Genomic DNA, 27,122 nt, shown 5'->3' with positions numbered 1-27,122 from the left:
GAAACTTACAGGCTTCTATTCAGCTTCGATACGATAGCAAAGCTTGCAGAGTAGGACCAGCGAGTGTGGCTCTTCTACCGTTCAATCAAACGTTGGTCGACACTGTCCCTCTCATCCCCCCTCCCAAAGCTGTGCATCTACCAATCATCATCACTATCGTCTTCGCCAATCTCGGCCCCCTTAACCCTGTCCACGACCCTCTTCACGCCCTTCTCCACACTTTCCCCCTCAATCGATACTCCCTCGTGCCACTCAATCGGATCCTGGACGCCATCCTGGAACCAATACAGCGTCGGCACAAAACTCACATCCAGTAATGCACCCAGTTCCGGTAATGAGTACATGTCGAAGCAGTAGATGTCTACTACGTTGTACTTTTCGTATTCGGATGCGGGGAGCAATTTCTGCAGCGCAGCAACCGCTTCGTTTGACATGGCATCTTCGGGCCAATAGGCTAGGAGCAATGTCTTCCCGGCCGTACTCTTGATGCATGCGGCGAACTCAATCATGTTCGTTATCTGGGTAAGATGTGCCATGATGGCGGGTTTAGGTGACAGCTGTCTGTCGCGATGACGGAATTTTCGATGACAAGTGCGATGGAAAATCTGACAGTCCTCTGGACTTGAATGTAGATGGTTTTTCAGTGACGCGTTGATGAGGTGATGCAGGCTGATATGATGTTTTGTTGGGGGATGGGGGGCTAACCCGTACGAAGCGGGACGGCGAAGTTCTTACGCACAGGCCTGGAGTCGGGCGCGCGGAAAATGGTCGACTACTAAATACGCAAAGTCTATATGCCATCACTTTTGGGCTCGTAGCGAAACCGATTCAAATCAATGCATAGATGGTGTACTCTTATTTCAGACGTTGTAAATCGGTTGCTATACTACCAGCATTGAATGCTCTCAACCCAGTCGTCCCGGCGCCGAGAATAGATCGTATCCGGATGACTGGGATAACAGGATATACTTACACGCCTCCTTTTCTGGGCAATCCGCCTTATCCTTAGCATTACCCCTATGTCTCTCGAGGTTTGTATCCAGCGTCGCTTCTATCACGATCGCGAATAACATTGAAGCAAAATGCAGGCGACACAAAAAAGGTAAAAGCACAAACATCCAAGTCTCGTACGATTCGTCAGATAGTTAGGCGCTATCTTGCAAAGGGTATCGCCCAGCCAAGGAAATGTTAGCTGACACAATCGATCGCAGATACATAGCATTCATTGCCGCCCTTGTCGTCCCATCTTTTCTATTATTCCAATTCCACGACACAATACCACTATCCATTGCCCAACACCGAGATGATGCACCGGCCGTAGCGACAGTACCGATAAGAACGAACAACGACGTACATCAGCCGGGCTATTTCAAATACCAACCAGAATGGAATTGGGAGGCTCCGGCGGATGAAAGCTGGAGAGGGAATGCGCGGAAGCTGCAGAACGATGAGATAGTCGTCCTGACCGCTAGCGACGGCTTAGGACATAATAGCGCAGTTCCAAACATATTGGAGAGAGTGCTAGGCGACAGGGAAAAGTACTGTGCGAAGCATGGGTACACCAATCTTTGGTTGAACACCAGTAGATATGATATTGGGGAGGCACACAGAGTAAGATTGTCAAACGACTCGACGTTAGCAATGACTAACTTCGGCAGACATGGTCCAAGATTCCTGCAGTCGCCGAAGCCTTCTACCTACTGCCAAAGGCAAAATGGGTCTGGCTGGTCGACACCGATATCATAATCATGTCACCTTCCACGTCGCTCGCCTCCGACATTCTTAGCCCCTCTGCTATCAAGCACGGAATAATGCGCGATACCCCCATCCTTGACGGCATGCTCGACGAGAACCCCACGCACATTAACACGCCGCGCGAGTACCGCGTCCAAGACATAGATATCCTCGCGACCCAAGACCACCAGTCTGTAAACAGCGGATCCATCTTCTTTCGCCGCTCCACCTTCACCCGTATGCTACTGGAGATGATGACGGACCACACAATGTTGATGGGACAAGAGCGTCTAGGAGCTGAACAAGATGCGCTCAAACACCTGATGTTGGAGCATGAGCTGGTCAGAAAGCATGTGGGCATATATCCACAGCGCAAGTTCAATGCTTATGTCCAAGGTGGACCGAATATGGGCTACCGGGATGGCGACCTGGCTGTGCATCTCGCGGGCTGCTGGGTCACCAACAGTTGCAAGGATTGGTTTGAAGAATTTTGGGGCAAGAGGGGACACACGGATGTGTGGAAACCCGATGAGGCCAGGTGAAGAGCGTAATTGAACAACTTAATTTGATGTAGGGTCTCTCTACATTGCTGCTATCATACTGCGTTGGGATAATCTGTTGCGAAGCGCTGCTACCACTTACATAGATTCCAAAAAACTACTTTCTATAGACTCCTAGAGACGACAACTTTGTTTCACCATTCTTCGACCTTGCTATGCCGCGCCAATCGTCCTCGTAGTAGTGCTGGTAACTGTAGCCGTCGTGACAACTGCACTGCTCTGCGTCCTGGTAACTGTCGTGCTCGCCGGCCCACTGGTAATGAGGCACGAGCAGGCCGAGGAAATGCCTTTTGGACCAAGGTTAAGAGAAATGTTGATGCCGCCGGGCTGACCAAGCGTGATGTCAAGTTGAGGGGAGCGCTTGCCGACGGGGACTCCAGACGGGCACGAAGCGTCGTAGAATGTGTAGGGAGAGGTAGGGTTGAGGTTTGTGTTATCTGCACTGGGGGGATGTCAGTGAAATGACGGGCAAGAAAGAGACATGAAGAAACAAGGGGCAACGTACGCAGCGACGTCAAACAGCATGCAATTCGCCTCGCCATAGCCAAACGACTTGCATTTTGTGTCTGCTTTGCAGAGTGCACTGCAGGCAGCAAATGTGTTCTTCGTTCCGCTCGACTCGAAGTAGTATGCCGCTGTCGTCTTGACATAGCCGGCGATACCACAGCTTGGGCTACCAGTGGGTGTGCTGTTGTAGAGTTAGCAGAGGGTCAATTAGGCTTGTTTTGTGCTTAGATCACTTACGGAGATGGACTGGATACGAGTGTTGAGGACACGAGAGTGGAGGATGGCTGTACAGGAGTGGGAGATGAAGATGGCTTGGGTACTGAGGAAGATGACGGTGGTGGCGGGGGCACAGAGGAAGAAGATGGCGGGGGCTTGGGAGTGGATGATGATGGAGGCGGCGGTGGGGGTGCCGAAGAAGAGGGCGGGGGCTTGGGAGTAGAAGACGATGGAGGGGGTGGTGGAGGTGTCGTCGAAGAACTCGGATTTGAAATCGGTGTTGATGTCAGAGTAGAAGTTAGAGTGGGAGTCGGTGTAGGGGTTGGTGTCGTTCTGATGGTGATGGTAGTCTTCTTGGTAGTAGTCGTGGTAGTAGTATAGCTCTTGATAACCGTCGCAGTGGCGGTTCCAGATTTCAAGATGTTGCTGCAGAAGAGCAATGCCTCTGACGTGTGCCCTTGAAATGCATCAAGATCGCAGTCGGATACTGCCAATCATGTTAGTTATGCGCTCTGTGACAGGTTGGGACATGAATCGTGTACCATCTGGATATCCATCTTGCCTCCTTTCAAAAGCAGCTGCCTCTATGCTCGCAGCAAGAGCGGCAACGCAGACGAACGAAAGTCTCATATCGTCTTTCTATCAGGGGAAACTTTGCAAAGAATGGCACTAGAATGAACGTTGGATGGTAGTTTCAGACAGCGGATATTTTGTATTCATACGTTTTCTTTCCATAATGCCGTTGTGGAGAAGGCGGCTGAACTGTATGCGCATCGTGCATTTCATTTGGAAAATATATGAGTACCGACGCTTCGAGAGTTCGTTTATTCTGGCGTTGAGTACAATGGGCTAGAACATACTACACTACTGTCGCCCATAGTATATTGAACACGAAGTACAGGGGCGCCTCCCGGCGGTAGATCTCGTTTGACGAACATATCCCGACCAGAATCTTGCGCTTCATCACCTTGTGGCTGAACCAATACAATGGGCAGGTATTTGGATGACCAATTAAATATACGTGTGATATTGGCATTGAAATATCGAAATCTCCACATAGTATACGAAGGTCGCGTCTGCCGTTGTTGGAATCTTTATCCCTATATATCCCGGTCTCCGGCAAAATCGAGGTACAGATGCGACTGCGACGAAAATAGTAGCAATAACTTCTATACCCCGGAGGTTTACGAAAATTGCATAACTTGATCTTGATGGGTTCTATACAGGTGTGAGGCAGTTTAGAGACCTCAGCCGATCTCTGCATGTGCCAAGCTGGATAACCAGTCGTCAGCTCTGCCGAGTTTTGTAATCTTTCGATTGTTCGAGAACAGCGCACATTTGGTGTGACGTCGGCTACTGCTAATCAATGCGAACGGCGAACGAGAGACGACAGGCATCATCTTTCTTCAGGACCAGTTTGCCAGTGGGAAGTAGTCCAAACCATGTTTTGACTATGAAACTGACACCCATTTCGTCGCCGATATCCTTCCACATCTTGTTGAAGCTCTCTACATTGTGCATGAACATAATGCCAACACCAGCAGGGCCTTGTGTCTCAGAGGCTTGCGGAGCTCCGATTTGACGGCCCAGAATCATCGAACCGGACTGAGGGCGCAATAGGGCAGCAACACGTTTGCAAACCTCGACCTGTTTTACGTAGCCCCACAGATGGAAGAAGTCGCCAGCAAATACCATGTCCATTTGACCCTTGAGCTCTGTCAACACCGAATTTGAATCGAAGACATCTGCCGTAAGGAACTTGGTCTTGAGCGTATCGCGATCTCTGAAGAGTTTGTATCCAACCTCGATATATTCTGGATGAAGGTCGCAGCCGTAGATCTGTTCTGATGGTGCCCCGCCATTTACTAAGTAACGAATAGTCTGTCCAACACAACAGGCCATATCCAGTAGCTTCTGGCCTTGGCAGAGGCGTTGAATCACCTCGTTGTATTCGTCTTCAAGACCCTTGAAGTTGTTTTGCAAGAAAAGGAATCGGCCGATGCACGGAAACGGATGTATAGCCCAGGCCTCTTCGCGGATTTTGACAACATGATCGAGCAGCTCATCCGCCGGAATACCGCTGTACGATTGGAGAAGCCGCCGAAAATCAGGGGAGATGACGTCTATCGTTGGATCTGGGTTGAACCAACTTGGTCTTTCAGAAGACTCTCTCTGGGAATGTTGACGAGCAAGGTCGTTACTAACGGCTGCCATGATAGTATTGGAAGTATGTATGATGGGAAATTTGGCTGTTTTCCAAAGTCTGAAAGGTAACAGTGCCCTCTCCCCGACGATCAAATAGGACTGAATGATGTCACAAGGCTTGCATGTAGTGGAGATGGGCAAAAATGGTATGAATCAGTTCTTCGACGACATAGCTGCCTTTATGGGTGTGTCATTAAGGGGAAACGGGGTTATTGCGGTCCGTTGGCGTGTGCTTACCTTTCCCCGCTCGGTTCTCACGATTGCGTGAACATCTGGGGTCTGGCAGAACGGCAAGCGAGCTGCGTTAATCATACCGGAACAACGAAACATTATGATTACTGAATGTGCTGGCACAGGAAAACTATGGATTATGCCAGGTGGCCCCTGCTCGAATGACGGGAGCCGGTGTGCCAAGGTGGATCAGGTACATAACCGCTTCAAGAATCGCATGGAGCCTCTCTTCTACTTCACTCGAAAGCGGAAACTATTCACACAGCTGAACTACTCACACAGATAAATCAACTAGTGCAGAGCATATCGCTTCTTTGTGGCTTTTCTTTGCCGCTTCCTTCGGGTAGTTAACACTCGCCATTGCATATCGCCGACCCTCCGCTTCCCAGTTTGACAAGGTTTCCGGTACTTCCGGAACATACCATGCCCTAGGAAGCCTGGCCAGTACAGAGCCAACCGGTGCGGCAGATGACAAGAGTGAGGCTATGTGTACGTGACCTCGAAGGCTGGAAGAAGACAATCGGTGTAGAGAGGTTTTTCGAAGGTGAGGAATAGCATGTGAAAGAATGAAGCATAAACAACAAAGAAAGTAAGTATGCAAAACGTAGTTAGTAGTTCTTGGGAAGAAAATTGTTAGAAAGCTAATGAACGACCACGGGCGGCGTCTGCTACTACGCGCATCTTGTTAATCTTTAGGGCGACGGAACTACTGATGAGGTAGAGACACATCACGGATATTCTTTGTATGCAAGACGGGGTGGAAGAAAGGTGGAAAGACGCGTTGCCGAGCTCGCAACTGCTTGGTCAGATCTGACCAAGCAGTCGAAGAGCGGGGCCACTGCACGATACGCACCTTCTCTTCTCCTCCGGCATCGCTCTAATGTATCCTTGAGCAGTCATAGACACGCATGCGCTGTGAAATGGCTGCTCAACCGCCATTGAAGCTCTTCACATCTAAGAATAGATTTCTCGAATCTCAGTAAAAGCATACGGTCCACACCGGACAGTGTGACGAGCATGCTTCTCCACATAACTCTTGTAACACGTCGTTGCCGGTTCTATAGGCTCGTGTAAATACGTCAATTTCGCAGTTTACCAAGCGAAGCCTTGTGTGAGCTGCCGCCTTGCAAGACGATGCCGAGAGTCGACCGGTGAGCCCAGTTTCGGCCCCTAGTATTGGTAGCCTTGCGCTCTGATAACTGCAGCCTTTCGTATTTCGCCCCTCAATGCGGTATGACGTTGAATTATCGGCGAGGATAGTGTCTCAAGATCTAAACAACTTGGAATGCGCAATCCCATCTGTGTTCTAGCCTGTCTCATCTATGCGATGTAGGCGATTTCAAGGCTGTGCCACTTGTATGTCTGCCTTGGTCGCCTCATGATGAAACGGTCTGTAACTGGAGGAAAATGCGGGACAACATGGGCTAATGGATCCTATTGGGGCAGTGACAATGTGCACATGTAGCGTATATACTCAGGGAGGTGACACTCATCGTGGCTTCCTTTCCATTTCTTTTTCTCATTCCAAAACATTCGAACACACCACGAGATAGCCATCTTTTACCCTTCAGTACATTTTTACTCAGCATGGCAATTGCAAACCCACTCCTCAGCTTCGTCGTTCGCGGCTTACAGGCTGTCTTTGGCATTGTCGTACTCGGTATCTCTGTATCACTTGTACGAGGTCATCACTGGGGCAGTCTCCCTGCCACTCTGGGATTCTCAGCTTTTGTAGGCGGCATCACAATTCTTGGTGCTGCGCTTGGAGTAGCGGGCATCTTCCTTGGCTTCTTGGATGGCACGATTGCTATCGTCGTTGATGCAGTCATTGCCCTCATCAACCTAGCCTGTGGAGTTGTAAGCGTTGCTGGACTGCCGCAGTCTCGTTCCATCTTGACGTATAATTGCCCTGCTAATAGGAGAGACAGTTACTTGCTATCAAGGTCTCTGGCGCCGACTGTGACATGAATACAGCAAAGGACGCAGACATGGTTATACATAACAACATCTTCAATGGCGGCTGTCGCAAGGATGGTCTTTGTTGGTGCTGGAATACAAGTGGCTTGGATACAATGAAATCGAGGTGCATATCGACCAAAGCGGACTGCGCATTTATGTTTCTTACAGTCGTCGTCATTGCCGTAGCGGCAATGCTGGTCTTTCTGCGTACGAGGAAGTGATAGCAGGTTTATATTCATGTAAGTACTTAAATTTTAGCTGTTTTTATGGAGTTCTCGCTGACGACGTAGCGACACTGAGAGACTGAGTTAGTAGGTACATACGTGAGGCTGTGGAGAGACATAGCGCGAGCGACAATGTAATTAGAAGCAAGTAAGTGTGAGTTTGTAATAACGGAGTGTTCAGAGCGCAAATGTGTTATTCGAAAGACGGACCCTATTTTTGAGTTTGGTAGTGATTGGATGCTCAGTGCCCTACCCATCTTTTTTATCTCCATTCATTCTAGTGCATTTCTTCCACAGCCATATGTTATATATGCCTCATTTCAGGCAAGCCAGACGCCATCCATGAACACGATGTGACAACGCAAATTTATGTACCTGCCTTGTACCCGTATCCGTGTACCTTAGATTGGAGTCACGTCGCTGATTTTGGTAAGGGCGGGAGGTGACACCACCACAAAAGCTCGTTGCAACCCTCCTCTCCTCCCAAGCATCTACTTCCCTTCCATCAAGATTCAACCACCTGCAGCCGCTCCTTTACCCTTACGCGCCCCACAATAAAATATCACGCCGATCCTTGCAATCGAAAATGGTTCTCATACCCTCGTCTGTTCCTATCTTGATCGCACGCGCCTTTCAAGTGCTTTTTAGTGTTGCGGTCATCAAACTATCTTTTATCCTAATCAGGGCCAGAAAACGGACCCAATGCCTTCTGTTCTGGTTGCCCCTGTCGCAGTAGGCCTATCGACCCTTATAGCTGCAGTCTTACTCGCGGCAGCAGACGTCTGGAATTTTATGCATCCGTGGATTGGGCACTGTATTGATGGGGGAATTTTACTATTGAATGTGGCCATTGGCGTGGTATGTCTAATTTGTAGACTCCGCAACAATCAATTCAATCCGGTCACTCTCCTAGACCCACTTACCTATCTAGGTAGGGCTTAAACTCCTATAGGTAACTACTAGGCTTAAAGCGGTAATCAATCAATCCAATCTGAACCTTCTAGGACCCACTTAATTGATTGTTGCGGACTGTGCTAATTTGCCATAGCATAGATGTAACGAACGTAGATAAACTTACTAACCAATGGAATTTCGCAGGAAATATCATCAGAACTGCGAGGTTACAACTGCGATATCCAGGCCGACATGCCCACGTTTGAAGCAAGCGACATATTCTGCGGTGGCATGAACTCACGATCTGGCAACAATACCAGAAGCTCTTCTAATGGTGGAGTAGACTACACCGCCTTTATCATGACTACATCTGGCTGCAAAGATGCTACTACTATAAACCATACAGCTACGATGCTCTATGGAATCGATGTGTTATTGGGACTTCAAATGGAGCGTTACTATTTACCACAGCGATCATCGTATTGTCCGTTTCAGCCTTGAACTATTTCAAGACGGAAGATGGATGGAAGATTGGCAGGTGGCGAATAGAGAAAGTGAGGACCAGCGACGCGTAGACACATCGTCACAAGATTAGAGGATTTGAGATTTTAAAATTGATCTGACTACAACTAGCACCTGGGTGACATGAGATACTCGACGCCTTAGTATACAGAAGCTATTGTAGGCGCTAGATACGCCTGTTAGGAGTAGGATACTAGGGTTTACCAATAGTTTCGATGTCTTGTATTCCATGTCACCCAGATGCTAGAATAAGGAGAATTCTATCCATAGGCATAGTACAAATTCACCGTTCCTGTATTTGTGTAAGCGGGAAGATACATCCTCACAGGGTGATTGTACGACACCTTCTGATCCCGCAGAGATACACATAGCCTCATTCGTGCAAAACATGCTTCACAGCCCCCTTCCATATCTATATCTTTCCAGAATAACCCCTCGAGACCTATAGCATTTTCATTTCCACCGCATCCGAAACAAGCTCTCATATACCCTTAGCATGCCTCATCTCAAGTCTCTCCTCCCAGCCACTTTTCTCCGCGCCTTACAACTCCTCCTCGGAATCATCACCCTAGGCCTTTCAGTAACCTTGTTAAACAGATGGGCACCATCTGAATCGCACTTGCCCGGCCCTCCTATCCTCCTTCCCCTCTCTGCCGGCATCGGCGGTGTGACGCTCATTGGCGCAATTCTGGGGCTTATATTAGCATGGACTGAACTCCTGCTTGGATATTTCCAAGTATCAATCGATATCGTTGTTCTTTTGGCTAATGTAGTCGGTGGCGTGGTAAGTACCTGCTCTCTGACTGATTTCCAAGCTATGGACAGGGAATATGCTGATAGGTATGGATACCTAGTTACTGGCCATGCGACTTCAGGGCAAGAACTGCTTCGATACCAGCAGGAAGAATAAGTGGGGTAGTGGGGAGTTTCCATTCAAGGGATCGCTTGCAGGTATTGATATTCTGAACGGCGGGTGTGATGACGAGTATTGCTACTATGTCACTGAGGATGGGAAGCATCTCAACACGCGATGCAAGCAAAGCCAGGCGGATTCAGTATTCATGTTTTTGACAGCTGTTCTATTATTTGGGGTGCTTACGTTAGCTTATAGGAGGATGAAGAGAGGCTAGAGATGGATGAAGGCATCGTAGTGAACATCTGGAAAGCTGAACGGGGCATAGCTGTAGCCATTTCTGAGACCTTCATAGTCAGAAGTTTGGTTGCTTCGCTGTTGGTGTTTACAGGGGAGTTTACAAGTTGTTCGTGAAGTCACAGCACCTAGTTTAGCATGTAATAGCAGGGGAAAAGCAGTAACAGTATCATAGACGGCTTTCGATTTTCAATTCACTCGAAGCACTAGTCACCAAATTCATCCCAATCCGCCACTATCCACAGTTATACCAACCCCATATCACGCCTTTCGTAAACAACCCCTGGGTATCGTCCTCATTCAACCTCGCCCTCTACGTCAACCCATGCAAATGATCCGATTCTGTTTTAGACCGGGCAAGACTGCGATGAACATTAGTCTCATTCTGGCGATAAATTCACATATTTATCAAATAGCCTTCAATAACTTACGCTGCCGCACGAGCCACATGTCTTAGCATCGCCGCTGATAGTGGCGCTGCACTTGGGGCAGCTGCTGTGGTTGGAGTTGACAAGAACGGTTGTAGACTGCATTTTTGCGGAGAAGTTGTTGGTTTGTTTGGAAAAGAAGTTATTTGAAGTGATTTGCGGTCGTGAAGTGAGGGTAAGCTGATAGCTGAGTTGTTGGAGGGGTAAAGTGGGGTTGATATACCGAGCTTGTGCAGGGCAGGCAGCTACGGCAAGCTTGGGACACTAATCCCGGTACTGTCAGATGACTAGTACAGCGGTAAAAGCGTCGACACTTGCTATTGGAGGTAGATGGGAAGCGCGTGGGAGACGCGGTTCACATGCATCATCCCATGTGCGGGGACGAGCAGGGAGATCGTGGGAGACGCGGGTCACGAAGGTAAGAGACGGTGTAAGAGAAACAGGCCGGCTGAGACAAGACCACAAACGGGTTTCGTGACCTATAGCCTACTTCACATGGCAGATGATTTGCCCGTTGATAACAGCGAACCAGCCATCTTCCTTCTTCTCCATCTCTCTCCAAGTCGTAGCGATCTCTTCCAAATCCTGTTTCGTCGCGTATCCGCTGTCCAACGCTCTTTGCCTGTAATCGCTCTTGACTGTCCTCTCGGCCCAGAGCCCACACCAGAATTCTCTCTCTTCTGGCGTACTAAACGTCCACGCTGCCACACTAGCCTCTATGTCGTTCCTTGGGAAGCCTGCCTCCATAGCTACCGCATGCAGTCGCTTTCCAATATTCGGGTGTGCCTTCAGACCGAGCGCGATCTTCATGTATAGATCCTTCCACTTCTGCATGACCGGATGCTCCGGATACCAGTCCATTGCACTGTAGTTGCAATCTCGTATCGCAAGAAGACCGCCAGGTTTGGCTAGACGCTTCATCGCCTTCATCGCGCCTAGTGGGTCTTGTAGATGCTGCAGTACTTGATGCGCATGCACAACATCGAAGCCTGCCTCTTCTAATCCCACAAGCTTGTTCCACTCAAATATATCGCCGACTTCAAACCGGACGTTGGTGACGCCCTTCTCCTCTGCGTGTTTTCGTGCCTTCTCGATGACTTCGGCGGAGGGATCGATAGCGTAGACGAAGCCCTGTGGAACGCGTGTGGCGAGATCAACGCTTATGGTACCAGGACCACAGCCGACGTCGAGAATCTTTAGCGAAGGGTTGCTGAGGTAGGGTAGTAGGTGAGGACAGGAGTTCTCGACGGTGCGCCAGCTGTGTGATCGGAGGACCGATGCATGGTGACCGTGAAGGTACGGTCCAGACATTCCCATATATCGCGTATGAGTCTATATGGTGAGTGGGTGGGTCATAGATGTGTGCAATTGAATAGCGGAAAACGAAAAGGGTACATGTTATAGTCGTAGCTATGGCGGAGTTAGACACGGGGTTAGCTGGAAATAAATGTTGCAAAGAAGTCGGACCGCTCTGCCCCGAAGTCGCTGTTACATCATGGAGACGATAGTGCTTATCCGGATGTTGGATAGTTGAGGGGTCGATGTCTATTGAGGGGATGGATGAAGCAGCCTCGTCTCCAAAGTCCGAGAATCGGCCTTGGTGTTATTGCTTAGTCAGCATTGTCAATGTCGGTACCATGCGGAAACCAACACGAGTCATCTTGAGCAGTGTGCGAGATATGTGCTGTTGGATATATCCATACATTTCACGTGAAAGCTTGGGAGTTACTAAATTACGGGCCAACAAGGCTCCAGTTGGTGCCAGGCTTAGCTTAGGCTGTACCCCCTCTCTTCTCTCCCTATCAACTGAGCTTTTACATCGCACTCATCAAGAGCCTGCCGCATGTAGTTGCAATAAACTTAACTATCACACATGAGGGAACTGGGTCCCCTTCTAACACATGAACTATCGCGTCCACACATTTCCCAGCATAACCCCCACACTGCAAACTGCCATACAAGCACCGGTATATTGCACGGCACATACCGCCCCTAGCCCATCACCCTCACACACGCACAGCCTTCTAAATCCCTACCCGTCATTACTTCCCTATCCAGCAATCCCGTAAATTACTAATCTTCTCAAGTTCCTCCAGGGCCACCACATCCGTCCCACTAGTCTCAAAACAGGCAATGGTCTCGCCCTTCACTCTTCCCGCGCTATCATCCCCAATCCTCCTCATCTCATCCTCCCTCGTTCCACAACTTCTCTTCCAGCACCATCCGCATCCGCATCTGCAACCTGAATATCCACACATGCATCACGTTGCCCTACCTACATACGCACAACCTGCTTTTTGCACTCCTCATGAACCTTACTGCCGGGTCGTAATCCACTACATGAATCATGTTTCTACCGTTTAGAGTAATTATGCAGGATAGGTGTGGATTGTAGATACTCTGCATTGTCCTGTTTGGGGTTGAAGTTGTGTCGCGTCGTGTCGTGTTGTGCTGCAGGGCGGAGCGGGGCGGTTGCAGTTGTTTGGTGTTGTGGGAAGACCGGATGTTGGGGACGTGCTGCGAAGGGGGTGGGTGAGTATAGGTTTAGGAGGAGCTGAATGTATATGTTGAATGATGATGTATTTGTACATGTTTCTACTGCTAATGGTATGAGGGAAATACGTATATATCTTAGACCCAAAACAACATGCAATCGCAGCGCCCGTCCGTCCGTCCATTGGGACTATGTTTTGACCTCCAAAATCAGACCGCAATGCCAATTTATCGCCTACTAGACCTCATGTCAAAAATGTCAATCTCCCTTTCGTACCCTCCACCTAAACTTCTTCGTCTCCTCGCAGACGCCACACTAGCACTCCTACGACTACGACTACCCCTCATAGAGCCATGCCTACTAATACCACTATCCCGCCTGTTATCTGGCTTCTCAATGACCTCGACGATGTCCTCTTCATGCTTGAGCTCGCGGACTTCGTGGTCATCAGAAAGGTGTTTGACTAGTGCCTTGACATCGCCACAGATGGTGTCTGACTCTGCGTACTTTGAGCAAATGACGCAACAGTATTGGCCGTCAGGCCCGTCACGGTGACATTTGACCACGAAGCGATTTTGGACTTGAAAGGTACGTTCGGTGTCACCGGCCCATTTGCATATCTCCCATGCTTTGCCGGGTGAAAGGTGCAGTCCACCTTGGCAATGCGGACAGTATGGGTCGCGTTCGGACAGGATGTTGTTGGATAGGGGTTGCGTAGGGTTACGCTGGAGGTCGTAGGCATATGCGCAGTATAAGTTGTTGGCTGCTGGCTCTGTGGCGTAAGAGCTTCGCCCCGACATTGAGGTGTTTTCTGTGTACGCATTTTCTGACTGAAGATTGCTCCGCCATTCCAGAACAGTAGTATTGACCGGGCTAATACTTCTCAATTGGGTATTCCGCGATGATGGCTCCTGGTACTTCATAAGTGCTGTAGATGTCGAGCTACCTGCGCCACTGGGCGGAGGTAGTAAGGCACGAGAAGGTGCTTGGGATTGAGATTGCGCGCGAGATCGCACGCCAGATGTGGCGCGGGATGGCGTATGAGATGGCGCATATGAAGAATGGTGGGACGGTGCATGGCTTGGTGCATGAGATGGCGCATGAGATGGCGCATGGGATGGGCTTGAGCGAGCTGTGAAAGAGTGGAGCGACCGTGGGGTAGGTGGTCGTTCATCTAGTAGACGCTCTTGGTACGTGGCCAAGATCTCAATCGCTGTTGCAGCAGCTACTCTCGATGCCGCATTCATATTGGCCAGTTGATGTGCAACAGGATCGTTCGATGTGGGTCCGTAGAGGAACGTAGTCACTAGGACATTTTGGAGAGTAATGATCTGTGCCTGCAGGGCCGCATGCACAGTGACTAGTATGTTTCGTTAGCAAAATTACTGGATATAGATATAAGCTGAACAGGTTTTGATGAAAGCATAGCGATACTGGGTGCAACAGAGAGCCCATTTTGTGTAAGTGTATGGAAGAGAAGTGCATACCATCGCCCATGGCAAATTCAGCGCCTAGTGCCTGGTATCCAATATCAAACTGTCTTGTGACTGCCGCTTTATCCGTGGCAAAAGCTTCATCGTTGCCCAGTCGTTCATCATTCACGTACTCGGCCCTCCTCGACACAGGGTACCCTTTGGCTCGCAGGTTCTGCTCATAGTCCCTCTGCTCCTTAGTCGTCAAAGTATGGTACAAGTCTCTTGTGGAATCGAAAACACCCAGGAGAGTGCATACGAGCGCTTGTACAACACTTGCAGGATCGGCTGGAGGATTCTGAGGGCATTAGCATAACCATAATCACTCGCTTCAGAACGGACAGAATGCTTACAACAACGCCCATTTTCAATCGTGATCTCGCTTCTTGTGGTGCTGCTCCCCAGATATAGGATCCAAATGACTCGCAAGGAAAGAGGAACGGGCTAGATAGCTTGAAGAAATGAAGCTATGGAGCCCTACTCTAGGCACCGAGCTTGAGTAGCACCGCCCCACGCTCACCCGCAGATTCTCCATAAGCGCCGATACTATGTCTCCTCCCATATGAGCCCTACTCTCGTGAGTTGCCTCATGCTTGATGATGGCTTGTACAGCTGGCAGGGTGCCATTGGTGCCCGTATGGTTTTCTGATTGGAGTACCGACGGTTACGGGCCGCGCCAGGAACGTGCCCGCATGGAGCTTGACGTCATTGTCAGGTGTAGCGCCGTCGGGAGGAATCGAGTGCGAGGGGTCTAGTTGCATACAGCCCGCGCGGCGGATGTGTTGTATTGCTTCTCTGGGCGAGGCGGGTATGCTTAACGCGCCGAATTTGGGTATGACGGCCTGTCTGATACCCAAAGGGTCCACATACCCTAGTGGGTGACATCCACAAATCTAGATGACAGGACTCTCCCAGCCTCATACATCCCGGTAGAAGCGGTCAGGCAGTGATTGTCCAAAGTGACTGTATCGTGCATGTCACATCGTCGCTTATTGGCATGGAACTCGAGAATGCGGTGTCGATACCTGGGCATCACGTCATAGTAGCTCAAACAGCGCAGAAGCAACATCCATGGGAGGCGCTGCTCGGGTAAAACAATACAGCTCCGCTGATCGAGGAGGCGTTGTTTCGCGGGCCATCGTGTGATCTTTCGTGAGAGTGAATAAGTGACCGGTTGGAGATCGCAGGTTCTCGGCCGTGGCTAGCGCGGGACTAGTACCGCCTCGCCGTCCACCAAGGCACAAGGTTCATCGCACAACGTTAGCTATGCATGGAGACATGACGACGGTATCAAAAGCACGGTGTAGCAAAGCTCGGGGTAGGCGTTACAGTCGCGTACAGGCCAACGGTCTTCGTGTTCCCAGATGCAATCAATTGTTACCTCAACGACAAGCACAATACAGCGAGAGGATAGTATGTTCTTCACCTAGAGGCTCCTTTTACAACTACTGTTGTTAGACTACTATGCTATGTTGTCATATATTACAAGCATTACCGTAGTACTACATCATGTCTGCACACCGCGTATAGTTGAGCCGGCTCCGCATCTGTTGAGATAGACTGGATACCCTGGTACCTCTGTCTCTTACCAAGCAGCCGGACCTGAACGAGTACCAACAAGAGCTAAGATCAGGAGTCAAGTCGGAGGTAACTCCGAAGCGTAGTTTCACTCTCCAACCTCCTCCGCTTCATCACTTGGCATCTTCCTATCCTCCAAGCTCTTCTCCTTGATGAACCAGGCAAAAATTGCACTGCCTGCCACTAGCACAATCCCCACACCGATTGCCGCCCTAGTAGCCTTGCCATAGCAATCCCTTACAATACTCTTGAGCTCTGGATCAAGGCCTCTGTAATATTCCAGGCCAGCTCTCACACGTTCGGCAATCTCCGCGGCATTCTTGTCGCCTTGGAGCGCTTTTTGCAGAGACTTGCGCAGTGTTTGGTTGAAAGCGGTTGCACACATGGAGACGCCAAAGACGGAGCCAAGTGAGCGAAAGAGGTAGGAACAAGCGGTTGCGACTGCTTGGTCGGCGTGTGAGGCATTTGCAATTAGTCCAATAAGTGTGGTTGTTACGCCTATGCCATTGTGGAAAGCGCATATGCATGTTCCCATAACCATGATAGGTATGCTTTGCATTATCGTGCCTGCAAAGAGCAGAATGATTGAAAGCCCAGCAACCAGATTGGTATAAGCAATGACAGTGATCCAGTAGTATTTCGCTGTACGCTTCATGTAAACGCCACCGAGTAGTGAGCCGCTAACTCCGCAGATGATAGATGGTACCAGGAATAGCCCGGCCTGGGATGCGCCATAATCGCCGATGACTTGCCAGTATAGTGGTATGAAGAACAGGACTGCAAGCCAACCTCCAAAGGAGAAGAAGTTGCAGAGATAGCATGCGAAGAGTGTTTTGTTGAGGATGATCCGCCCTGGTGCAAAAGGATTGGCTGCCACGTATTTCTCCACGAGAACAAAGACGATGAACAAGGGCGTGGTAGCAAGACCGGCAATGGTGACTGGGTTGCTCCAGGAGATATTCGAGCCGCGATCGAGACCTGTGAGGATTCCTAAGACCGCGAGTGCAAGGATTATCGCTCCCAGGAAGTCGATCTTCTTCATCTTCGCTTTCCAGTGCGAGTCCTCCTGCTTTGGCATGTTGAGTGTCAATGCCACGGCAGTGAATGCCAACGCACACATTGGTCCCTGCGCGAGAAATGCTACTCTCCAGCCGATGGAGTCTGCGAGGAGGCCGCCCAATGGAGCCCCACAAGAAGCACCCACAGCATAGATCATGTTGACATAGCCCTGCCACTGCCCTCTCTCCCTTAATCCCACAATGTCACTCAGCAATACGCTAGTGACGACACTCATGCCTCCGCCGCCTATGCCTGCGAAGGCTCGCGCGGCAATCAACTCGCTCATGTTTCTTGCCAACCCACACCCCATCGAGCCGATGCCGAAGATGAGATACGCGGAAAGAAGGCATTGTTTCCTCCCGAAGATATCCGAGAGCTTGCCGTAGAGGGGCTGAAACGCCGACAGCGTAAGGAAATAGCCTGTTGCTATCCATGATGTGGACGAAAGGGCGTGCAGGTCGGTTCCGATCGTGCCATAGGTGGTTACCACGAGGGTTTGGTCAGCCGATGATAGGAAAACCTGAAATACATTGTTAGATTCGTTGTAAAAAACTACATGGTATATATAAGTTATTGGGATAGCATACTCCGATCGCTATTGCGGGAAATATATACTTCATCCGTTTCTTGAGCTCGGGCATGCCCTGGTGTTTGAACGTATCCCCATTGTGGCTGATCTGTCGCTCAACATCTCCTCCATCTTCTATGTTGGCACTCTCGTTTCCAGTAGTGATTCCACTGTCTGTAGCGATTGCCTGCAGGTCGTCATGAGGTTTGCGGAGCAGAGGCGATGTCTCGTTCGGAGCTTGGTCCTGCGCCATGGCGGTAACACACGGGCATGCAACGTCAAGATCTGACAGCCTTCAATCTGTAGGGACAAGAGAATGCACCACGATGTAGTTGGGCGCTTTAAACCGCCATTTTTCTCAGGCCCCCAACCGTCCAAAGAAGTTACTTAGACGACGTGCTTAGGCAACAATTGTCCAAAGAAGTTACTTCGACGACGGGCTTAGGCAACAAAGGTCTAGGAATCTTATTATAAACAGCGTTATCTCCGCATGTGGAGCCAGGCTGCGATAGGAAAGCCACTGATAGAGCCAGACTGCGATAGGAAGGTCACTGATAAACTTTTGCAAAAAATCGCGTTTTGAACGCGTCTATTATGGACTTGTGCAGAATACATCGAGGTCATATTATGCATATTAGGCTGTATGAATTCGGCAAACCGCCCGACACATGAAGATGCAGTGGAGTACTATATAAACCCAATGCTTTGAAACAGGCATCAGTCGAGATAACTTTACAAGTTCGCATGAATAGCACTAGGCAGGCTGATATCTCCTCAACTGTTATGGTGTTAGCACATGGTCTGTGAGGGATGTTTGGGTGGAGGCAACTTACATCCAGGCTGAGGTATTTGCTCGTCATTTGGCCCTGGTCCCGCATCACACCAACCAACGTCTCACTCTCCTGGAAGAAGCCTGCCTTGAGTGAAATGACGATGAACTGCATGCCCGGACTAGCATGCTCGCGCACGTATTTCGCAACACGGCCAACATTGACGTTGTCCAGTGCCGCATCGACTTCGTCGAGAACGAAGAAAGGTGAAGGCTGGTAGCTATGGATTGCGAAAAGCAGAGCCAACGCAGCAATGGTCTTCTCACCACCGGACAGATGTTCCATGTCACGGAAACGCTTTAGTGGTGGCATAGCGTGGTACTTGAGACCAGCAAGATACGGTTCCGTGCTGTCCTCCATATCCAGATACGCCTGTCCACCCAATGGAAACTCTGGTGACTTGGTCAGGTCTTTGTACGTACCACCGATGTTTTCGGAGATGTGGTTGAACGCTTTCATAAAGAGATCATAACGTCGGGTTTTGACTTCCTCAAAAGCTTTCTTTGCTGCCGCCGCGCGCTTCTTAGTCTCGGCAAATGCTTCATCAATAGCTTTTAGACGTGTTTCTGTTGCGGCGAGACGTTCAGCAGCTCGCATGTTGGGCGCTGCTTTGTTGATATCGGTTTCAAGGTTGGTGATGATGTCGGTCAGTTTGGATTCGGCGGCTTTGAGAAGGGTTCCGGCTTGTGACCGAACGCGCTCATCGCTGTCATCCTCCTGAAAGACATTAGTGGAGTTCAACATAGTGATAGATGGGGTATACATACATTCTCAAGGATCTCAACAATCTCCGTCTTCAATTCATCGTCCAGCTCCTCAAAGTCAACCTCGATGCCGTAGTCGTCAACCTCTACGGCCTGGATTTGGGTCGAATCGGGGTCCTCATCGACGTCCATGGCATCTACATCTGGTCGTGGCATATCGGTCATTGGCAAGGAAGTCAGTGGCTTCGAGTCTGACGTAAGCGGTATCTTGATTTCGTTCACTCGGCACTCCTTGAGCACGTTGTATCGGTTCGTCGCACTTGACTTGATCTTGGCCTCTTCTTCATCAACTTCCTTGAGCACGTTCTTGACCTTTTCGTTTCGGTGATCTAGAGTTCGTCGTGCTTCCTTTACAGCTGTGACTCGTTCAGCGAGTTTCTGCTCCAAAGCCTTTCGCTTTTCCTGCAGTGTCTCAAGCTCGGCCTGGAGGACATCCCTGGCGCTTTGTAACTCTTCTTGCTTGGCTTCCAGCTCGCTAATGTCGTCCGCTTTGCGCTTGATTTCCTCTTCTGCTTGCTTGAGACGTTCCTCAACACCTCTAAGTGATGAGTCGACTTGCTTCATCAGATACTGGAGCCTGCTGCGTTGTTTGCTGAATTCAAGGCGCTTCTCGGCAGCTTCATGTTGGACAGTACCTTGCTGAGCTTCATAGTCGCGAATAGACTCGTAGCCCAGCCGTTGGCAGAAGGCGGAGAAGACTTGGTCATTGACCTGGTTCACTCTGTCTTGGTAGCTCTTGAGTTCGTCTTCGCGATCTTGCAGTCTTTGCGCTTGCTTCTCGTAGTTGGGACGAACTCCCTTTAGTTCGTTCTTGTGGTGTGCCAGCTCCTTTTTAACGCTCTCGATGTTGCGGCCAAGTGCCCTGGATTCATCTTTCGTGCGAGCTATTTGCTCCTGAAGATCCAAAAGCTCGACTTCGAGAGCTTGTTCCTGGGTGTACTGCCGATCCTGCTTGGGAAGCGCACGAAGCTCCTCTTCGTATCGATTCTTCTTGTCTAGTAATGTTTGGTAGGACCGCTCATCCCATTGTTGCTCGCTCGAATCATCATCCCGATCCAGCTCACCACCTGTTTGTGTACCACCCTTGCCGATAACACGACCGTCCAGGGTGACTGCCTTGACCTCAACTCGCCTCACATATCGCAGCTCCTTGGCAAGCTTTTCTGTATTACAGATCATAGTATTGCCGCACGCCGCTGTCATGGCACGTTCATGCTTCGGTTCGTAGTTGATGCAGTCTATGGCGAGACGCATGCCCTCATGCATGCCCTTCAATTGCGGATCAACGGCTTGAATCTGTATTGAGTCGAGCGGGTTAAAAGACATGACACCGATGCGCTCTGCTTTGAGATAGTCGATGCATGATTTGGCGGTGGCTTCCGTGTCAACAATGACGGTATCCATCTGATGTCCAAGGACTCGGCCTATGGCCTTGCGGTACTTTTGCATCTTGGGGGTGATTAGATCCTTGTACCTTCCATGTACCTTTTCCGATCCAAAACGAGTCTTGAGGCGATCGATGGTTCTACGAGCTTCTTGCTGCTTTCTTGACTCGCGACGACTGCCTTCGACAATGCTAAGTTGCTTCAGAACCTCCTGTAATAACTGATTCTTCTCGTAGTATTGCATCTCGATTTGCTTGCGGTCAGATCGTAATCTGTCAAGCTCCTGTTGTTTAGCGGCTCTCGCAGTCTCAAGTTCTTTGACCTGGGTCTTGGAGGCCTGCTGGCGCTCCTCGAGCTGGCTGATGGTTGCGTTTAATTTCTCAACCTCCTTCTCGTGGCTGTCGACGCTCTGTTGCAGGTTTTTGACGTGATCTCTGTCTGTTTCCACTTCGCGTTTGAGTTTGTCTATTTGCATCTGATCTCCGTGGGTTCGCTTGGTGACGTCGCTGCGCAGACGGCCGTATTCCTGGAGGTCCTGCTCCGACAGCTCACGACCTTGTCTTTGAGCGGCTGCTTTGAAGTCATCCTCCCACTTTTTCTCGGCCTTTTGTACCAAATCAAGGTCCTTCTGGCATTTCTCGACCGCCTTCTTCTCGTTGTCTCGCTTCTTCCGGAGTTCCTCCAGTTTGCTCTCGTACTTTCGGCGAGTCTCGTTGGAGAGGCGAATTTTTTCTTCGATTGGCGCAAGCTCGTTTGACGCATCCTCTATCTCCTTCTCCTTTGCTTTGGTATTGCGGTCGGTCTTGGTGAGATCGCGCCTAATCTTGGCCTCGGCCTGCCTTTCCGCATCGTGTCGCTGGTGGTACTTTTCGACGCTGCGCTTGTGCTCCTTGAGCTCTTCTTGGTGGCTGGCAATCTTGTTGCGTGCCTTTTCCATGACCTGTTGGTATAGGTAGAGTTTCCACAGGTTCTTGGTAACGACAGCGTCATCTCGCTCGGCGAGCTTCTTCTCGTACTCGTCGGCTTCGGCCTTTTGGTCCTGGTACGTCTTGAGCTCTCCGTTAATACCACGACGCTCGTGGAGGTGCTTGGCATTGTCCTCGGTCGCAGCCTCAGATTCCTCCTTGAGGCGGTCGTACTCGGCCTTTTGCTCCAAGCTACCAGAGATGCGCTCGACTTGTAATGTGAGCTGCTCCGGTGCGGTTGTAGCAAGCTTCTCAACGTCACCCTGGAAGACGAGGAAATTCCTCGCTTTTACCAGGATGCTGTGCTCTTCAAGGGCCTCGCCGTACTGCTTCTGTGTCACGACGCGGTTGTTGATGCGGTACTCGCTCGAACCGGAGCTGGTGATGGCCCGCTGCCACTCGTGCTCTTGCTCTGCGTCGTCCTCGAAGACTGCCTTGACCCATGCGTTCTGAGGGTCGTTGCGTGGGCCACTGGGCTGGGGCTCGCCGTTTTCTGCTGCGTCGCCATTCGCATGCCCGTTTGCGTCGCCATTTGCATCGCCGTCAGCTTCGGTCACAGTGCCATCGGCATTGACTCTCGCTTCCTGGATGATCCTGCCACGGTAGACCATGTCCTTCAACTTCTCAGATCGCAGGTGGGACGATCGGACTCCCAGGACAAAGGAGATGGCGTCCATACTGTTCGACTTGCCAGAGCCATTGGGACCGATGATGGAGGTGAAGTATGAGTCACCAAAGAGAAGAGTGTGACGGCCGCGATAAGACTTGAAGTCTGCTCGAGTTAGCGAATGACTGCAATTGCGCGTAAAGAGGCCATACTATAAATCTCCAGCCGCACGAGCTTTCCCATGATTGCGGTTGCGTTGCGCGACACCTTAAATGGCGATTGCGCTGTGAATGGCCCAGGTGTGGTTGCGCAGGGAAGCTTGTCGCGGGGGTGGGTTGGTCGTGGTCACGGTGAAGCGCGTTCGCGTCGCCAGGCGGAACAAACGCCCGCCGTAGTTAGTGCCATGTATCGATGCATGCCCACCGCCCAGCTGGGCCCGCCATGACGAAACCCTAGCGCTGTGCGTATGCTTGCTGTGTATCTTCTTAGTACTCTGCATACAGTCTATGCAAATAAGACAATCTCATATCCAAACGACTCGACATCTTATCACGCTCTCGTTATCAACCCTCTTACACAGAAACTGTCTGCCCTCGTGACACTTCTCAGCTTTATCTCTTTACTGGGGTTGCCGATGACGTGGTGAAGCCAATCATCACCGTTCATCAAGCAGCGTGCTTTCACCGACGACTTTTGGAGACGTTTGCGGCTACACCACCCAGAACCCTGCATAACACTTGTCTCTTAGACTTGTCATGAGAACGTAAAGTCTGACTGAAGCCTGTCTAAGCTGTTTACTACCACGGTACGCACTTGCCCTTTATTCCGCTGCCTCCCTCGACTATGCAACACGGACCGAGAGTCACCACTTTGAACCTCAACAGCTAATAGCCATGACAGCCCCGACATCTCCTCCGCGTCTGAAGCGACCCCTCCATCGCCGAACCCCGTCTAGTCTCGAGAGCGTCCAGGAAGAAGTGACGGCCATGTCGTCTCCCGAGGATGCGGGCGGTGTGCCCAAGTCCAAGTCGGAACCGGAGCTGGGAGTCTCTGGCCTCTCTGTGCCTGGCAACTCGCCACATGCCGCCTCTTCCCTACTCGAAGAACCGACTGCTTCGTCCACTGATGGACAACCACCGCTCACCACGCCTGGTCTCTCGCGCTCCGCCTCCTTCTCCAACAGCTCCTACCAAGATGAGTCCGACTTTGAGGATACCGCCTTCTTCCCACCTGTCGAGAAGCTCACCATGTTTGACTTTGTCGAGAACCTCGCTCTCTCGCAGCGTATCGAGAAGATTCAGAACTCCATCGCCTCGCAGACGGAGAAGATTAAGAACCAAGCGAAGAACCGGGGCATAACTAGGGACCGTGTAGTCGAGGAGTGGCGCCGCAGAGTGCCCACGGAAGCAGAGCAGCTCGATAAATACAAGAAGCGCATGCTCCATTCTGTGGACCGTCTGAACAGACGCTGGAAGGAATCACTAACAGTGACGGCGCGCGAAAAGGCCTCCTTCATCGCCGCTGTTATGAACATCTTCGTCTCGGGCTACTTGGTTGGCTGCCATCCAGACTGGTTCCCCCACTGGTATACTGCCCAGCTGCTCTACTTTATGCCGATCCGCTTCATCACCTACCACAAGAAGGGCTACCACTACTTCCTGGCCGATCTATGCTACTTTGTCAATATCCTCATGGTTATGAGCATCTACATCTTTCCTCAGTCTAAACGCCTGTTCATCGCGACATATTGCCTCTGTATGGGTAACAACGCCATCGCCATTGTCATGTGGCGGAACTCGCTCGTCTTCCACAGCATGGACAAGGTGGTCAGGTAACATTTACACACCCACGCATTCGACCACATACTAACCTGCCTAGTCTGTTCATCCACATGATGCCCTGCGTAACGCTACACTGCCTCGTCCACTTGCTATCCCCAGAATATCAACAAGAACACTATCCCGCCATCTACAACATTCGTCATTCCGACCCGACTTCTCCCCACCACTATAGCCTTCCACAGATGATGTTATGGGCGACCTGTCCGTATGCCTTCTGGCAACTGAGCTATCACTTCCTCATTACGGTGCGCCGCCGCGAACAGATCGCCGCGGGTCGACCTACCAGCTTCACTTGGCTGCGAAAGTCGTATGCCAAAACCTGGATCGGCAAAATTGTCCTCGCGCTTCCCGACTTCCTTCAAGAGCCCGCCTTTATGTTCATCCAGTACAGTTATGCTGTTCTCACCATGCTTCCCTGCCCTGTTTGGTTTTGGTACCGCTGGCCTAGCGGTCTATTCCTTACCATCGTCTTCATCTGGAGTGTTTACAACGGTGCCACCTACTACATTGACGTCTTTGGCAATCGCTTCCAGAAAGAGTTGGAACAGTTGAAGAAGGACATGGCAAAGTGGCAGGCCTCACCAGAAGGCGCCTTCACCCCCTTCACACCAATGGGTGACGGAGCAGATGGAGCAGAGAAGCAATTAGGTTACATCCCTCCACTTGAGGGCAGCACCAGTGTGAAGCCTGTGGACAATACTACAAGAGAGAGAAAGTAGCGCGCTGACGTTGTATCGTGTTGCAGTTTTATAACAAGTACATAGTGACGTTGGCCAGCGGTCTCATGTTGTCTATTCCATTTCAGAAGGAGGGTTCATCTAGGCGTTGTTTTGCGTGCTGCGCGTTCCCTTCTTGTGCATCATTTAGCTACGTTCACGCATTACATTCGCATTGGACTTTTCTGCGTTGTCTAGACCGCTGATTGAATATACCCATTTCCTTCGCTAAGTCTATGTCATTATTGTTTTTAGTCTACTTGTAATGCTCAAATCTTCACGGTTTCGCACCGCAACCCCATGTTTGAAGATTTCGTAGTTTATTTATTGCTATTGAGAAGGATATGATACACCAATGTATACTTGCTGAGCCACTATCAGAACCGGCAATTCCAGCCCCTCCTCACCCTCCTTCCTTATCAACTTCTGTCCCGAATTCACCCCCTGCGGATACCGACACCGCTCAGCAGGCACACTATGATACCTGTCCCATGCCTCCCTTGAATCCCACCCAGCCTCCGCTTGCGGCCGACTTAGTCCAAATATGTCTTGGTACCAGTGACAGATTCCTTGCACTCTTTCGAACTCACGGTTTTGCTGCATAACCGCTTGCTGGTGGATGTAGCTTAGGAGGCACCATCTGTGTCTAACGAAGAAGGCGTGTCTATTGAGGGTGGTGGTGGTAGTTGCCTGTGATGTGGCTGGGGAGCGGGTTTGGGTTTGCGAGGGGGAAGCGGAGTCGCCTGGGTGCTGTTCGGGCTGCTGCTGCGGGATTGCAGGAGCCCCTGTAGTCTCCTCGGTGGTTGTTTCTGAAAAACTTTCCGTGTCTTCTTGCCCGGATGCTTGATGTATATGCAAGATATGGTAAGATATCTCTGCAGAAGTGGAAGGAGACATGTGCATGTTGGCTGGCATGGTGGTTGCTTTGGGTTTTGGATTTGAGAATGTAAAAATGAGTGAATGCAAGAAGCTGCTTTTCGAGAACTTTGTAGTATATGCGTTGAAATATACATAATACAGAGCAAGGAATTATGCTAGTGTATTTGGGTGTAGTGTGGTTTGTAGGAGCAGGAATACAGGAGCGAACCATGAGATTTGTTCATTTTCCCAACTGGACATCTCTATCCTATCGCTTGACTGCGGTTCAGTTCTCGGATACCAGTGTTAATATGAGATTATTTCAAGGTAATGACTGGATACAATACCAAGCGAGAGATCTGGGTTTGGATTCTTGATTTCCATGGTTCCTAGAAACAACTAGCTCCAATTTCAAAATCTTCTGACGTGAACTTTTTCCAACCACAAAGACGTTAACATTACTTTTACAACACTGAACGCTTGATAACATATAACAACAGCGATTAAAAGGTAGATTAATATATTGTTCCTCCGAATGGCAAAGATCATCATCAAGTCCTCATCCACTGCCAACACCCATTTTCCTACCTACCATGTTATCTAGTACCTGCATCAGTAGGGAAGGCCATCTTTACCGGCTCTCCCTGCACATCGTTCTCCTCTCTCCACTGCCTTCTCTCCACCTCACTAACTCCTGGTCCTCTATATACACTCCCATACAGCCCACTCGCCCACTCACTTCCCGGCCCCTCCTTGTTCTTCTTCGTCGCTCTTCTGCGATACCATTTCCCATATGCAAGCAAGTAGTACAGCCTAAAGCTCAAGAACGCAAACTTGTCACGTTCCAAGTCCTCGGGATAATCCGCACCCAAGTCAACGGCAGCAGCAATACCGCTCATAACCGCGACTTCATGCGCATTTATCAGCGTCCATGCCGCTGCGAAGCGTGTATGTTTGCGTCCTTGTAGCGCCCACATCCAGGGGACTACAAAGAGGTAATGTGTCCAAGAGTGGCAAAGCTGGTGCCACCAGTCTTTTCTGATGATTTTGTCTTTGTCAATCTCATCGATACTCCACAGATGGCCATCTCTTTCCTTGTTGAGATAAATCGTTTGGAACACATGCTTGTCAAAGGGAACATCAGGTGGGAACTGGGACTGGTAGTTGGTGCAGTCGAAACACATTTCGAGTTTAGACAGGTCCTGTGGGTACATTTTGATGTAGTACATTGGCTTGAAGTTCTTCTCTGCGAAATCGTTGCGCGAGGTTTGCGAGACGGAAGATAGCGAAGAGACGGCTTTGGCGGGGTCGTAGAAGTTTTCGTAGTGTTTTTCCATGTAGGCCGTGTCCCAGTG

General features: G+C 50.2%; 12 protein-coding genes across 12 annotated transcripts; 4 read left to right on the top strand and 8 right to left on the bottom strand.

The window, feature by feature from the left end:
- Positions 1–137: 137 nt before the first annotated feature.
- Positions 138–536, bottom strand: PtrM4_043100 (uncharacterized protein; the record flags this gene model as incomplete). Its single annotated transcript, XM_001937381.2, has 1 exon — positions 138–536. One exon carries the CDS (start codon positions 534–536, stop codon positions 138–140), a length of 399 nt encoding a protein of 132 aa, XP_001937416.1.
- Positions 537–1,082: 546 nt separating this feature from the next.
- PtrM4_043090 (Glyco-transf-34 domain containing protein) lies at positions 1,083–2,276 on the top strand (the record flags this gene model as incomplete). Its single annotated transcript, XM_001937382.2, has 3 exons — positions 1,083–1,102; positions 1,212–1,611; positions 1,659–2,276. The coding sequence occupies 3 exons, from the start codon at positions 1,083–1,085 to the stop codon at positions 2,274–2,276; spliced, it is 1,038 nt and encodes a 345-aa protein (XP_001937417.2).
- A 171-nt stretch (positions 2,277–2,447) lies between these two features.
- On the bottom strand, positions 2,448–2,819 carry PtrM4_043080 (uncharacterized protein; the record flags this gene model as incomplete). Its single annotated transcript, XM_001937383.2, has 2 exons — positions 2,448–2,736; positions 2,800–2,819. 2 exons carry the CDS (start codon positions 2,817–2,819, stop codon positions 2,448–2,450), a joined length of 309 nt encoding a protein of 102 aa, XP_001937418.2.
- Positions 2,820–4,376: 1,557 nt separating this feature from the next.
- Positions 4,377–5,231, bottom strand: PtrM4_043070 (Methyltransf-25 multi-domain protein; the record flags this gene model as incomplete). Its single annotated transcript, XM_001937384.1, has 1 exon — positions 4,377–5,231. One exon carries the CDS (start codon positions 5,229–5,231, stop codon positions 4,377–4,379), a length of 855 nt encoding a protein of 284 aa, XP_001937419.1.
- A 1,809-nt stretch (positions 5,232–7,040) lies between these two features.
- Positions 7,041–7,633, top strand: PtrM4_043060 (MARVEL multi-domain protein; the record flags this gene model as incomplete). Its single annotated transcript, XM_001937385.1, has 2 exons — positions 7,041–7,310; positions 7,382–7,633. The coding sequence occupies 2 exons, from the start codon at positions 7,041–7,043 to the stop codon at positions 7,631–7,633; spliced, it is 522 nt and encodes a 173-aa protein (XP_001937420.1).
- A 1,915-nt stretch (positions 7,634–9,548) lies between these two features.
- Positions 9,549–10,163, top strand: PtrM4_043050 (uncharacterized protein; the record flags this gene model as incomplete). Its single annotated transcript, XM_066104474.1, has 3 exons — positions 9,549–9,836; positions 9,907–10,115; positions 10,157–10,163. The coding sequence occupies 3 exons, from the start codon at positions 9,549–9,551 to the stop codon at positions 10,161–10,163; spliced, it is 504 nt and encodes a 167-aa protein (XP_065959038.1).
- Positions 10,164–11,116: 953 nt separating this feature from the next.
- On the bottom strand, positions 11,117–11,941 carry PtrM4_043040 (UbiE, Methylase involved in ubiquinone-menaquinone biosynthesis; the record flags this gene model as incomplete). The annotated part of the gene is made up of 1 exon (XM_001937387.1): positions 11,117–11,941. One exon carries the CDS (start codon positions 11,939–11,941, stop codon positions 11,117–11,119), a length of 825 nt encoding a protein of 274 aa, XP_001937422.1.
- A 1,410-nt stretch (positions 11,942–13,351) lies between these two features.
- Positions 13,352–14,961, bottom strand: PtrM4_043030 (uncharacterized protein; the record flags this gene model as incomplete). The annotated part of the gene is made up of 3 exons (XM_001937388.2): positions 13,352–14,484; positions 14,612–14,894; positions 14,950–14,961. The coding sequence occupies 3 exons, from the start codon at positions 14,959–14,961 to the stop codon at positions 13,352–13,354; spliced, it is 1,428 nt and encodes a 475-aa protein (XP_001937423.1).
- Positions 14,962–16,262: 1,301 nt separating this feature from the next.
- Positions 16,263–18,054, bottom strand: PtrM4_043020 (MFS-1 multi-domain protein; the record flags this gene model as incomplete). The annotated part of the gene is made up of 2 exons (XM_001937389.1): positions 16,263–17,753; positions 17,821–18,054. 2 exons carry the CDS (start codon positions 18,052–18,054, stop codon positions 16,263–16,265), a joined length of 1,725 nt encoding a protein of 574 aa, XP_001937424.1.
- A 501-nt stretch (positions 18,055–18,555) lies between these two features.
- On the bottom strand, positions 18,556–22,595 carry PtrM4_043010 (Smc, Chromosome segregation ATPase; the record flags this gene model as incomplete). The annotated part of the gene is made up of 4 exons (XM_001937390.2): positions 18,556–18,579; positions 18,635–19,348; positions 19,399–22,517; positions 22,565–22,595. 4 exons carry the CDS (start codon positions 22,593–22,595, stop codon positions 18,556–18,558), a joined length of 3,888 nt encoding a protein of 1,295 aa, XP_001937425.1.
- Positions 22,596–23,245: 650 nt separating this feature from the next.
- Positions 23,246–24,912, top strand: PtrM4_043000 (DUF2838 domain containing protein; the record flags this gene model as incomplete). The annotated part of the gene is made up of 2 exons (XM_001937391.2): positions 23,246–24,183; positions 24,231–24,912. 2 exons carry the CDS (start codon positions 23,246–23,248, stop codon positions 24,910–24,912), a joined length of 1,620 nt encoding a protein of 539 aa, XP_001937426.2.
- Positions 24,913–26,363: 1,451 nt separating this feature from the next.
- PtrM4_042990 (uncharacterized protein) lies at positions 26,364–27,104 on the bottom strand (the record flags this gene model as incomplete). Its single annotated transcript, XM_066104473.1, has 1 exon — positions 26,364–27,104. The coding sequence occupies one exon, from the start codon at positions 27,102–27,104 to the stop codon at positions 26,364–26,366; it is 741 nt and encodes a 246-aa protein (XP_065959037.1).
- Between the last annotated feature and the right edge of the window lie 18 nt (positions 27,105–27,122).

The sequence above is a fragment of the Pyrenophora tritici-repentis genome, chromosome 10 (assembly GCF_003171515.1).
Source record: "Pyrenophora tritici-repentis strain M4 chromosome 10, whole genome shotgun sequence".
Lineage (NCBI taxonomy): Eukaryota > Fungi > Ascomycota > Dothideomycetes > Pleosporales > Pleosporaceae > Pyrenophora > Pyrenophora tritici-repentis.
Note: the sequence above shows the minus strand (reverse complement) of the source record. Positions and strands in the feature narration are given on the sequence as shown.